Source organism: Saimiri boliviensis, chromosome 1, assembly GCF_048565385.1.
Source record: "Saimiri boliviensis isolate mSaiBol1 chromosome 1, mSaiBol1.pri, whole genome shotgun sequence".
NCBI classification, from domain to species: Eukaryota; Metazoa; Chordata; class Mammalia; order Primates; family Cebidae; genus Saimiri; species Saimiri boliviensis.
In genome coordinates, this window is record NC_133449.1 from 245,142,303 (window position 1) to 245,155,223 (window position 12,921).

General features: G+C 36.8%; 1 protein-coding gene across 4 annotated transcripts in view; it reads right to left on the minus strand.

Annotated features, from left to right (window-relative positions):
- Positions 1-12,921, minus strand: part of KIF2A (kinesin family member 2A) — an 81,755-nt gene that overhangs the window by 23,319 nt on the left and 45,515 nt on the right. For all 4 annotated transcript variants that reach the window (XM_010336582.3, XM_003925808.4, XM_003925809.4 and 1 more), the window contains exons 7-15: positions 11,272-11,367; positions 8,202-8,256; positions 7,659-7,821; positions 4,652-4,742; positions 4,455-4,518; positions 3,163-3,254; positions 1,777-1,919; positions 1,204-1,408; positions 61-171 (exon numbers count right to left, since the gene is read on the minus strand). In XM_010336582.3, the coding sequence (XP_010334884.1) occupies positions 61-171; positions 1,204-1,408; positions 1,777-1,919; positions 3,163-3,254; positions 4,455-4,518; positions 4,652-4,742; positions 7,659-7,821; positions 8,202-8,256; positions 11,272-11,367 (1,020 nt within the window). The remainder of the gene's footprint in view (positions 1-60; positions 172-1,203; positions 1,409-1,776; positions 1,920-3,162; positions 3,255-4,454; positions 4,519-4,651; positions 4,743-7,658; positions 7,822-8,201; positions 8,257-11,271; positions 11,368-12,921) is intronic.

Here is a 12,921-nt window from a genome sequence, read left to right on the forward strand (position 1 = left end):
TAAATATTATGTATTTACTCCTTCAGGATTAAAATAAATAAATAAAAAACATAAACTTACCATGCAGGTACGAGAGTTTTCACCTATGAAAGAATCTCTTAACACCTGAGTGAGTTTACTTGCACGGAAAGGAGTATGAGGTTTATTTCTACCTAAGGCTCTGATGCACTCCTGAAAATTAAGAAACCAAGTCTCACAGATTAGTCTTTCTTATAAAGGGTAATCTTAATTAATGTTATTTTAAAAGCTCTCTCACTATGATTTTAACATTTAAGGTCTGATCAGCTGTGAACATTCTACTAACAGTTTTTGTTTTTGTTTTTGGTTTTTATTTTTATTTTTTTGAGACGAAGTCTCGCTGTCACCCAGGCTAGAGTGCAGTGGTGCAATTTCAGCTCACTGCAACCTTCACCTCCCGGGTTCAAGCGATTCTCCTGCCTCAGCCTCCCAAGTAGCTAGGATTACAGGTGCCCACTACCATACCTGGCTTGTATTTTTAGTAGAGATGGGGTTTCACCATGTTGGCCAGGCTGGTTTCGAACTCCTGACCTCAGGCTATCGCCCTGCCTCGGTCTCCCAAAGTGCTGGGTTTATAGGCGTGAGCCACCGAGCCCGGCCAACAGTTTTAAAGCATAGTGTAGATGTTCCAATAAATGCTAATTCAAGAAAAAAAATGACAACAAAAAAGCCTACTTTATTCTTCCAAGAGATATTTCTAGAAACTACATAGGATAATTGTAAAAAGTTCATTTCTTAACATGGCACTCCAAAGAAAAAAACACAATGCTTTATTATAGTCTTTCCAACCTTTGCTTTTCTACTCAAGGAAAAGATATAATAACCTGGTCTAACTTTTTGAAAGCCATTCCATGTTTTTCTGAGAAACTATTTCTTAGCTTAATTCAGTGGTTCGTTGCCCTCCTCCTAGAAAATATGACTAATTAAGACCCTTTGGAGTCTACCTATGTAGCCTAAGAACTGACCTACCAACTCACATATCCTTTTATCCTGTCTAAAAAGAATAAAGAACGTGTGCAAGGAAAAATTCTGGGTATGATAAAATCACACTGTAAGTTATAAGCATCGGAATTTTGAAAACCTCTCTTTTTATTAGGTAAAACAAGTACTATTATTTGGCAACTTTGTAAAGAAAATTAAAATCAAAAGCAAAAGACCTTTCATGATTAAATACATTTTATTTACCTTGAGTGCTAAAAGGCTTTTATTAATTTCAGCACCTTCAAGCCTAGTTTGCCTGTCCGCACTGGAAGTATCAGCTCCTCTTTCATTTCCAGCCAAATCAATGAGAGAAAATTTGCCATGTAGTTTTCCTTTCCTTCTAAGAATAATCTGAAACACTGCATGGCTCCGAGATGAATGTGCATTTGCAGATGTCTGACCGGATGTTCTACAACGTGATTAAGGACAACTTGATACATAAAAACTTTAATTTACATGTTCAAGTCACATTATTTTCATTAAAACAACAGCATCAACAAACTCCTATTTAGCTAGTTTTCATCTTTTAAATACAGATGAGACACTGAGTTGTAACACTTAAATAGAACCAGATTCATACAATTTAATCTGGCCTATTTTTAAGATATTTGTAATATAGTATCAATATAATTGTCACTCACATTTACATGTTACAAAAGTTTTTATGAACAATGATTTTTCTTCCAAGATGTATTGACAGATAACATCCTTGTTTGTTATGCTACAAGCAAAGTTTCTAAAACTGAAGTTTCCTTTCTTAATCAAAATGAGATTTACCTGCAACTGTTGCCTATGTCAATGAGTTTCAGCACATCTTCAACACATTTGACCTCCCGTTCCTGTAATCCCACAACTTGAACCTGCTGTTTTCCATCTTCTAGAACTCTTAATTTTGTTTTCCTATTTAGTAAGTCAAACACCTATGAAAAATAATATTCAAATTAGAAAACTAGCTTTAAAGTAAAAAAGAGGCTAGGCACAGTGGCTCACGCCTCTAATCCCAGCATTTTGGGAGGCTGAGGTGGAAGGATGGCTTGAGCTCAGGAGTTCAAAATTGGCCTAGACAACATAGTGAAACCTTGTCTATGTTAAAAAAAAAAAAAAAAAATTAGGTGGGCATGGTGGTGCATGCCTATAGTAGCAGGTACTAGGAAGGCTGAGGAAGGAAGCTCACTTGAGCTCAGGAGACTGAACTCCAGCATGGAGCTCCAGCATGGGTGACAGCACAAGACAGCAATTAAAATATTAGTTCTATAAAAATGAGTCACCCAGAGTTTAAAAATTATTTCAGAGATTAAAATAATAATTAGAGTAAGAATTCTCAACCTTGAAGTTGAAAAGTTTCAAAGGACATTTTTTAACAATCTCATAACAAAAACTCTAATATAAAAGTTCTGGCTGGGTGTAGTGGCTCACGCCTGTAATCCCAGCACTTTGGGAGGCTGAGGCAGGTGGATCACAAGGTCAAGAGTTTAAGACCAGGCCGGGCGCGGTGGCTCAAGCCTGTAATCCCAGCACTTTGGGAGGCCGAGGCGGGTGGATCACGAGGTTGAGAGATCGAGACCATCCTGGTCAACAAGGTGAAACCCCGTCTCTACTAAAAATACAAAAAAAAACTAGCTGGGCGTGGTGGCGCGTGCCTGTAATCCCAGCTACTTAGGAGGCTGAGGCAGGAGAATTGCCTGAGCCCAGGAGGCGGAGATTGCGGTGAGCCGAGATCACGCCATTGCACTCCAGCCTGGGTAACAAGAGTGAAACTCCGTCTCAAAAAAAAAAAAAAAAAAAAAGAGTTTAAGACCAGCCTAGCCAATTTAGTGAAACCGCATCTCTACTAAAAATACAAAAAAAAAAGAAATTAGCCAGGCGTGGTGACAGGTGCCTGTAGTGCCAGCTACTTGGGAGGCAGAGGCAGGAGAATCACTTGAACCCAGGAGGTGGAGGCTGCAGTGAGCCGAGATCGTGCCACTGCACTCCAGCCTGGGTGACAAAGCGAGACTCCGTCTTAAAAAAAAAAAAAAAGTTCTAAATACACATAAATTATGGTGGTAAAGGCTGAACAACAATGTGTGTATTTAATGCCACTGAACTTAAAAATAGTGAAAATTGGAAATTTTATTTTATATATATGGCGCCACAGTTTCAATTTAAAAAGTTCCCACTTACCTTTCCACTATAAATTTCAAAGAAGGTTGCATATACTTGAAGTTCTAGCTTCTTATAGTTTGGCTTCTTTAGCATTAAAAAGACATCTCGAGCTGTCAAGAATTTCATATACAGAAAATTGAGATGCAACAAATATTTTCAAAAGGAACTCAAATTTTCTATTTCTAGAAGAATCAGTTAATCTTTACCTAGGATGATAGTATCAATAATAAAAATGAGAACTAAAGTGAATATTAATTTTACAAAAAATAGTGTTAATAGAAGCTACTCTCTGTCACATTCAATAAAAGGGTGCTACATATATATATATATATATATATATATTTAGATTTACAAATAGCATAAAATTACAGGTGGTCATATGAGGTTATTCTCATACTGTATCTAGTAGCTTTTTAAAATTCAGAAATTCAACAATTCATACTAATCTCCAACAATGGGCTAGAATACACTGATAAATATAATCAAGATTTCTGCCCCCTCAAAATCAATCTTACAGTTCTTTTATTTTATTTTATTTTTTTTGAGACAGTCTTGCTCTGTCGCCCAGGCTGGAGTGCAGTGGTGCAATCTCAGCTCACTGCAACCTCTGCCTCCCAGGTTCAAGCGATTCTCCTGCCTCAGCTTCCCGAATAGCTGGGACTATACAGGTACGTGCCACTATATCCAGCTAATTTTAGTATTTTTAGTAGAGATGGGGTTTCACCATATTGGCCAGGCTGGTCTTGAACTCTGGACCTTGTGATCCACCCACCTTGGCCTCCCAAAATGCTGGGATTACAGGTGCGAGCCATCACACCCGAACAGTTTTTCTTTTTTTCTGAGACAAGAGTCTCACTCTTGCCCAGGCTGGAGTGCATTAGTGTGATCTTGGCTCACTGTAACCTCAGCTTTCTGGGTTCAAATGATTATTCTGCCTCAGCCTCCCAGTAGCTGGGATTACAAGCACCCACCACCACACCCAGCTAATTTTTTTTATGTGTACTTTTTAATATTTTCTCCATGTTGGCCAGGCTGTTCTTGAACTCCTGACCTCAAGTGATCCACTCATGTTGGCCTCCCAAAGTGCAGGAATTACAGGTGTGAGCCACTGGGCCCAGCCTACAGTTCTTTTTTTTTTTTTTAAATCCTGTGAATATAATCTTACAGTTCTTTTCAAGCAATCTAATAACCTTTAACTGATAGTCGATATAGCATTATACTTGCCGGGCAATATTTTAAAGCCTTATTTCAAAGCTACCTGAATATTACCTAAGAATAATATTCCAAATTATATGGAAAAAGACAGTTACCTGCTAATGCATAAATTCCTTTTGAACAATCTTGGTTCTTTCCTGAAAAGTCACCACCCATAGTCTGTATTTTAAAAAGAAAACAAATTACGGACATTACTCAGGAATAACTCTTAAGAATTTAGGTCTCAGAATTAAGCAATAAGGAAAAGAAACTCTAGCTTCGTATCAGTATATAATTTGAATAAATTACTTACATGGGTTTTTCCACTTCCAGTCTGCCCATAAGCAAAGCATGTAGCCATTCCCCTTTCAAATATAGTTTCCACTAGTGGTCGAGCAGTAAACCTTAAAAATAAAATGCATCAGTCAGAATATGTCACCAATATTTAGATGAATAAAAGTAATGCTGAGTAACACAATTTTTTTTTTTTTTTTTTTGAGACAGAGTTTCGCTCTTGTTACCCAGGCTGGAGTGCAATGGCGCGATCTTGGCTCACCACAACCTTCGCCTCCTGGGTTCAGGCAATTCTCCTGCCACAGCCTCCTGAGTAGCTGGGATTACAGGCACGCGCCACCATGCCCAGCTAATTTTTTGTATTTTTAGTAGAGACGGGGTTTCACCACGTTGACCAGGATGGTCTCGATCTGTTGACCTCATGATCCACCCGCCTCGGCCTCCCAAAGTGCTGGGATTACAGGCGTGAGCCACCACGCCCCGCCTACAAAATATTTTAAGCAACATTTCCGTAATAAACAATGGTGACAATAAAGCATATACAATAAAAACAAACAAAAAGTATTATAATTTCAACAGAAACAGAATAAATGAGTGGTTTTAAAAAGTTAATAGAGAAAAAAACTGCAAAAATAATACCTTTCGACCATCTAAATAAGTAGAAAAATGATGACTACCTTGAATGTAGACAAGTAATTTGCATTTAAGGATAAAGAATATTAAGTTGTGCTTATAGGACACTGAATTCTATTAATAAGTTGACAGTCTCAATTTAGGAAAAGGATACACCTAAATATTATGGTTTGAATTATATTTCAAACATATTGGTATAACCCACTGCTAGAATTAAAATAAAAAGGTGGGAAGGGGTAAGAAGTACTTTTTCACTGAGCAGAGCACTAAAAAGTATGATGAAGGCTGGGTATGGTGGCTCACACTTGTAATCCCAGCACTTTGGGAGGCTGTGGTGAGTGGATCACTTGAGGTCAGGAGTTCCCGCCTGACCAACATGGTAAAACTACATCTCTACTAAAAATACAAAATTAGCTGAGCATGGTGGTGTGAGCCTGTAATCCCAGCTACTCAGGAGGCTGAGGCAGGAGAGTTGCTTGAACCTGGGAGGCAGAGGTTTCAGTGATTGGAGATCAAGCCATTGAACTCCAGCTTGGGTAACAAGAACTTAACTCTCAAAAAAAAAAAAAAAAAAAAAAAGATATGATGGAAAACAGATCTACAAGTAGAACATTTTATATAACTGCTGTCTTTGTTTTGTTTTCTAAAAGGCAAAACTGAAGAAAGTATAGAATAACAAGAGTAGAAAAAAGTTCTGTTCAAACAGAATTAGAGATTAGCCTACTAAGTAGTTAAATCAAACCCCCACCTCCCAATCTTTCCCTACAAAAAAACGTGTAACTCTTCAATTCATAATAGTTAAATATAAGAGACAGAGGAGAAGGATAAATATTGATAAAGTTAAGCAGCATAAATACAGGGTGAAAACACAATGTTTACTAAATCATACACACAGAAACAAGCCTGTATCTGTGATTATTTCTTAAAAACTATTATAAAAGTCAAACTTATATTTTATGAGGCAGGAGTAGAAAGAGGGAATGAAGAGGAAGAGAAGACTCTTCAGAAAGCTAAAAAAAAATTCTACAATAAACAATTAAGACTCCCCTTTAAACATATTCTTCATAAATCTCTCTACCTAGCATTCACATGTTCTTTAATTTCATTCTTTTTTTAAATTACAACTGACTACCCAGTTTACTTGGTGAAAACAAAGGAGTTGATCTCAAAAGTATTTCATTTGTAACACCTTCAATTCTTAGTCCTATTAACTCTAATTTTCTCCCTTCTAGGCATTTTTATGAAAAAGGGCAACTAGGCATAGCATTCAAGCAGTTACAAAGACAGTTCTATTCCTAGATAAACCAAAATAACAATTCTGCTAAAACTGATGTTATAATTATCACAAATGATTGTTTGCAAACTTATGTATGAAAATCTAAATCTGGCATAAAAATTTGGGATTTTTATACCATTGTATAATGTATGTAAATTGAATTCTTTGTAAGTTGAATACAAAAAACACAGAAGAATCTAATGTATTAAAACTATCTCCAAGCTTAAATATGACAAATTTAAATGTAAGTAGATTTATATAACTTTTTTTGCCAGAAGTGACAATACATACTAAATACAGATTTAGGCAAATTAATAATTTACTGATAACATATGTTTGGCCAGGCATAATAGTGGCTCATGCCTGTAATCCCAGCACTTTTGGAGGCTAAGGCAGGTAGATTGCTTGAGCTCAGGCGTCTGAGGTCAGCTTGGACAATATGGCGAAACCTCAACTCTATAAAAAGTACAAAAATTAGCTGGGTGTGGTGGTGCATGCCTGTGGTCCCAGCTACTCAAGAAGATTGAGATGGGAGAATCACCTGAGCCCAGGAGGTCCAGGCTGCAGTGAGCTATGATTGTGCCACTGCACTCCAGCCTGGGCAGCAGAGCAAGATCGTGCCTCAAACAGCATTTCAAGTTTCTTTACTAGTACAGAGATTAAAAGGTAAAAATTCAAAGTCCTCTTCTGATCACATCCTACTCCTAGAGGTTATAACATTTTCCAGAAATTTCTTAGCCATATACATGATTTGTGTGATATATTTTTATCACACATGTATATATATGTTTGTGTATACATATATCTCACACAAATCATACAAATATCACATATATTTATATATAAATATATAACACAAATACACATATATTACATATATATGTAATAAACTAAATAGCAAGTAGCAATGAAAACTATGATTTGGGGAAGCATTAAATGCTTCCTAAAGATCAAATGTTAATATTCATTACAGCATTTATTACATTCTCTGTTTAAACTCAAAATAAAAAAGCATATTGCACTTCTGAAGAAACATCCCACAATCAATGTAAATTTCAAGGTGTTGATGACCACATGGCATAAGCACAAAATTCTGATTTAAAATGAATTTACCTACCTGTAAACCATTTCATTAGGAGCTGAGTCATCAAAGGCATAATCAAAACGAAATGTTTGGTTTTCTAGGTACCTTGTTAAATCTACTTTTTGTTTTGGTTCATGTACCATCACAACATCTTTACTAGGAATTGTGATTACATCAAGATCTTTCATTTGAGTTTCTAAAAATATAAACAAAAATCAATGCCCAATAATTCTCACAGCATTTGAGTTCACGTACAAAAATTATTTTAAGTAGTAAGAATTAAGATACAAGTAGTAAGTTCTGTACATATAAAGATAATAACCCACAAATATGCAACTCACTATGACAAAATATTTCAACAGCAAAGTAAAAACAACATCAAGATTACTGTGAAGCCTGACTCGGACTGGCAATGATTCAGAGCAGTAACCAACAAGTTTAGCCATAGAAATCTGCATAATGATTACATACAAATGAAATAATTTATATTTTTCCAATCAATTTGATTTGCTATTATAAAAATAATTACAAATCAGATAAAAGCAATCTTTTATTAGAGCTCATTAAGTGCCATACCTTTTTTATTGAGTGGTCGTTTTCTTACACACACACATATCCTATGTTCATCAATCTAGAAATAAAAAGTATTTTATTTCAGTGATTACCAGTGTCATGTAAAACACAGAGAAGTAATTATGTAATATTTCCTCCAGGGTTTTAGAAATTTATACACAGTGTAAATGATAGGTAAGCTTAAAAAACAAATTAGCTGTTGGGCACAGTGGCTCACGCCTGTAATCCCAGCACTTTGGGAGGCTGAGGTGGGTGGATCACGAGGTCAAGAGATCGAGACCATCCTGGCCAACACAGTAAAACCCTGTCTCTACTAAAAATACAAAAATTAGCCGGGTGTGGTGGCGCATGCCTGTGGTCCTAGCTACTAGGGAGGCTGAGGTGGAAGAATAGCTTGAACCCAGGACGCAGAGGTTGCAGTGAGCCGAGATTGCGCCACTGCACTCCAGCCTGACAACAGAGCAAGACTCAGTCTCAAAACAAACAAACAAACAAACAAACAAAAACAAATTAGCTTTGAATAAATTTTAATGGTTGTCAGACATAATTACTTCTAAAATTCTGAGTTTAATGGAAACTTGCTTATTTTGTTATTTGGAAAACCACTGCCTTAGGAAATAATTTTGTGTAAAGGGTACTACTGTTGTGAGTAGCATTACGTTCACATTAAGAAGCCATGAGGAGGCCAGGTGTGGTGGCTCACTCCTGTAATTCCAGCACTTTGGGAGGCTGAGGTGGGCAGATCACCTGAGGTTAGGAGTTCAAGAACAGCCTGGCCAACATGGAGAAACTCCATCTCTACTAAAAATACAAAAATTAACCAGGAGTGGTGAGGCATTCCTATAGTCCCAGCTACTCGGGAGACTGAGGTGGGAGAATCGCTTGAACCCGGGAGGCAGAGGTTACAGTGGGCTGAGATGGTGCCGCTACCCACCAGCATGGTAAACAGTAAGACTCCATCTCAGGACAAAAAAGAAAAAAGAAGCTGTGATGCCAGGCATGGTGGGTAATCCTAGCACTTTGGGAGGCTAAGGTGCGTGGAACACTTGAGGTCATGAGTCTGAGACCAGCTCAGCCAATATGGTAAAATTCTGTCTCTACTAAAATACAAAATCTAGCTGGGCATGGTGGTACACGCCTGTAATTCCAGCTACTCAGGTGGCTCAGGCACAAGAATTGCCTGAACGCAGGAGGCAGAGGTTGCAGTGAGCTGAGATCCTGCCACTAGGCTCCAGCCTGGGAAACAGAGAAGACTCTGTCTCAAAAACAAAGCTGTATTATCCTACTAAGTGACATATTTTCAGGCTGATCATAGGGAAAGTTGCTAGCAAAGAAAACTACCGGCAAGAAACAGGATTACCAGAAGATTACTAAAGCCAAGTAATTTGAACTATCTTGTAAACATGCCAGTTCTTTTTTTTTTTTTTTTTGAGACGGAGTTTAGCTCTTGTTACCCAGGCTGGAGTGCAATGGCGCGATCTCGGCTCACCACAACCTCCGCCTCCTGGGTTCAGGCAATTCTCCTGTCTCAGCCTCCTGAGTAGCTGGGATTACAGGCACTCACAACCATGCCCAGCCAATTTTTTGTATTTTTAGTAGAGACGGGGTTTCACCTTGTTGACCAGGATGGTCTCGATCTCTTGACCTCGTGATTCACCCGCCTCGGCCTCCCAAAGTGCTGGGATTACAGGCTTGAGCCACCACGCCCGGCAATATGCCAATTCTTATGCAAAATTTTTGTTCCCAATACATGTCTTCCTTTAATAATAATTAACATAAAGCAAGGATTGGCAAAGCATGGCCTATGGGCCTAATTTAGCTACTACCTGCTTCTGCAAAGTTTTACTGACACACATCGATTGAAACAAATGTCATACCCATCATTTATGTATTGTCTATGGTTGCTTTTACAATATAGTAGCAGAGTTCAGTAGTTGTGACAAAGACCATATAGTTCCAAAGCCAAAAACCCTTGCAGAAAATGTTTGCCAATTCCTGTCCTAAAGTGTGAGCTCCAACGTAGTAAGTGAAACATATGAAGGCATAGCGAGGCCTAAAATATGTGGGATACAAGTATTATGAATAATTTTATTAAATCCTGTATAATACATCTATCTAACACAAATGTTTTGTTTTGTTTTGTTTTGTTAAAGAACACATTCTGTATATGCTATGGCAGATGGATTCTTTTTTGTAAGTTTTATTTAGTTATAAAAGGATTCCTGGCCGGGTGCAGTGGCTCACACATATAATCCCAGCACTTTGGGAGGCTGAGGTGGTTGGATCACCTGAGGTCAGGAGTTCTAGACCAGCCTGACCAACAAGGCAAAACCTTGTCTCTACTAAAAATACAAAAATTAGCTGGGCGCGGTGGCAGGCGCCTGTAGTCCCAGTTACTCCAGAGGCTGAGATAGGAGAATCGCTTGAACCTAAGAGGTGGATGTTGCGAAGAGCCAAGATTGCGCCATTGCACTTCAGACTGGGCAATGGAGTGACACTCCATCTCAAAAAAAAAAAAAAAAAAAAAAAAAAAGCATTCCTTGTCCAGTGAATTCTCATTCCTCGATAGGAAAGTAGTAATAAGAGTAGAGGATTTTTTCGAGTTCTAGATTTCTAGTCCACTGCAGCCCTCAACAACCAATACTTACTGTTAAAAGCCAGGATACATTGAAAACTAACAAATTACTAATAGTAAATTAGAAATGTTGGTGGGACCTACAGCCCAAGCCAAAGATAAGCTTGGAATTGAGATTAAAGTATAACTGACAGTCAGAAAGGAACGTGGGTCTTCTGCTATCATTCCTTTAAGTGTTGCTCTGCCCTTCCAAAGACAGGGAGGCTTTGCTTTGAGAAGGACATCTCTACAGGCAGCATATCTCATATATCAAATTATGGGAAATGGGCATCAATGTGAATTATTTCTTGATTTTCTCCTTAAATTATGGGGAATAAGCAAGCATAAGGACAGGAAAAACTACATAGCTAAATTCAATACGAATTTAGCAAGTGTCAAACACATGTTTTTATTTGAGGCATAAAAAGTTCCCGAATAATGGTTTACAAAGAATCTTACAGGATCTGCTGTTGTTAATGGTCTATAATCCAAACTTCCTCTAAAGTCTCTGATCATACACATAATTTCATAATTTGGGTTTGTAGCATCAACATCCTATTAGAAGACAGAGAGAATTCACCATTTATTATAGTCACAATAATGTACTTGTTGCATTTGTTATATATGGTTTGAAAATTAAAATTAAAATAGATTGTGCTATTTGTCATGACCAAGCCCAAACTCAAACTGAAAATACAGTTTCATAGTTATGATTTCATAATAAGCTCTGAATCACTTTCATATTAAAAAACAATTCTAAAACAAACTAACAATTCTCTTAGTCTGCATGCATTCTGTTAACTCTAAAGTAAAGAATCTTCACTGAATTTACCGTTTATCTATTTCAAAAATCCATCTGTTATACATATACCTTAATTATCCTATACAAAGGAGCAATAGAGATATAATGCTCATGTTAACCACTGGCATATAACTCTAGGAAAGTTGAAATTCTAGGAAAATTCATTTAATCAGATTCACCTTCTAATTTAATCCAGTGTTTCAGCAAAGTATAAATATGGATTCATTTATCTTCATTTTCTATTTCTGCTGACCCTCTAAAAATTATTAAGTAATGACATTGTTGCCCCAAATGGACAAAACATAGAACTTAAAGAAATCAGAAGCCAAGATCATTTTTAAAAAGTCTTTAAAATTCAATTTTTGGAATGCTGACTACAATTTATTTGGCTTCAAAACAGAAAATTCAGATTAATATACAAATAGCAATAGTCAACAACCTCTCCTAACCTTCAACAATACATTATTAATCATTCTAAGAAGTCAGATTTTTTTCATACATCATATTCAGATTTGTGTTGAATGCAACTAAATTACAAACTGTTACTGAAACTTACTTTCAATTAACCTTCTTCTAGGAAATAATACCACCTATGTCAACTGAGAAGCAGACTGTGAAGTGAGAATTAAGAGATCACAGAGAGATGTGTAAGTATTATGATGTACCCACAGGAAACACCAGGTGGCATCTATGCTAAGTATTACTAGATAATCTGTTTTATTCTTTATTTCAAAACCCCATTAGTCATTCTAAGGTCACTTTTGGATAAAAGCTGATTCATCCAGTTTGGATATAATACTAGGTCCACAATTCCACAACGCAACATCTGAACTGGTAGTTTAACATGATTAAGGGCATTTGAACATACTATTGAATAATCCTGATGTTTTATTATAGAAAAGTGGTTCTAAGAATGTAACAGATGTATAGTAACAAAATGTCTAACATGTAAAAACCTGTAGAAGGGTAAAAGACCAGTTCTCTATGCAACTCCCACTGCTATTAAACAGTCTTGCTACCATATGAAGTGGACCACGAGAGAGATACAATACAGGTCCACTCTTCATATGTGGCATAAATCAAAACACAAGGAATTCCCCCCTTTCACTACGACATGTGAACTTATTAACCAGAAAAACAATAATAAAATGTACAGTTTAATCAAGGACTTTAACTGGATATTTTTTCCAATGTAATTTTAGGTATTTTTAAAATAAAAATTCTTGAAGGTTATACTATACACATTAGAATTCTGTAACACAATGGCTTTTTCTTAATGGAACAAATTTTAGGGTTAACACATACCC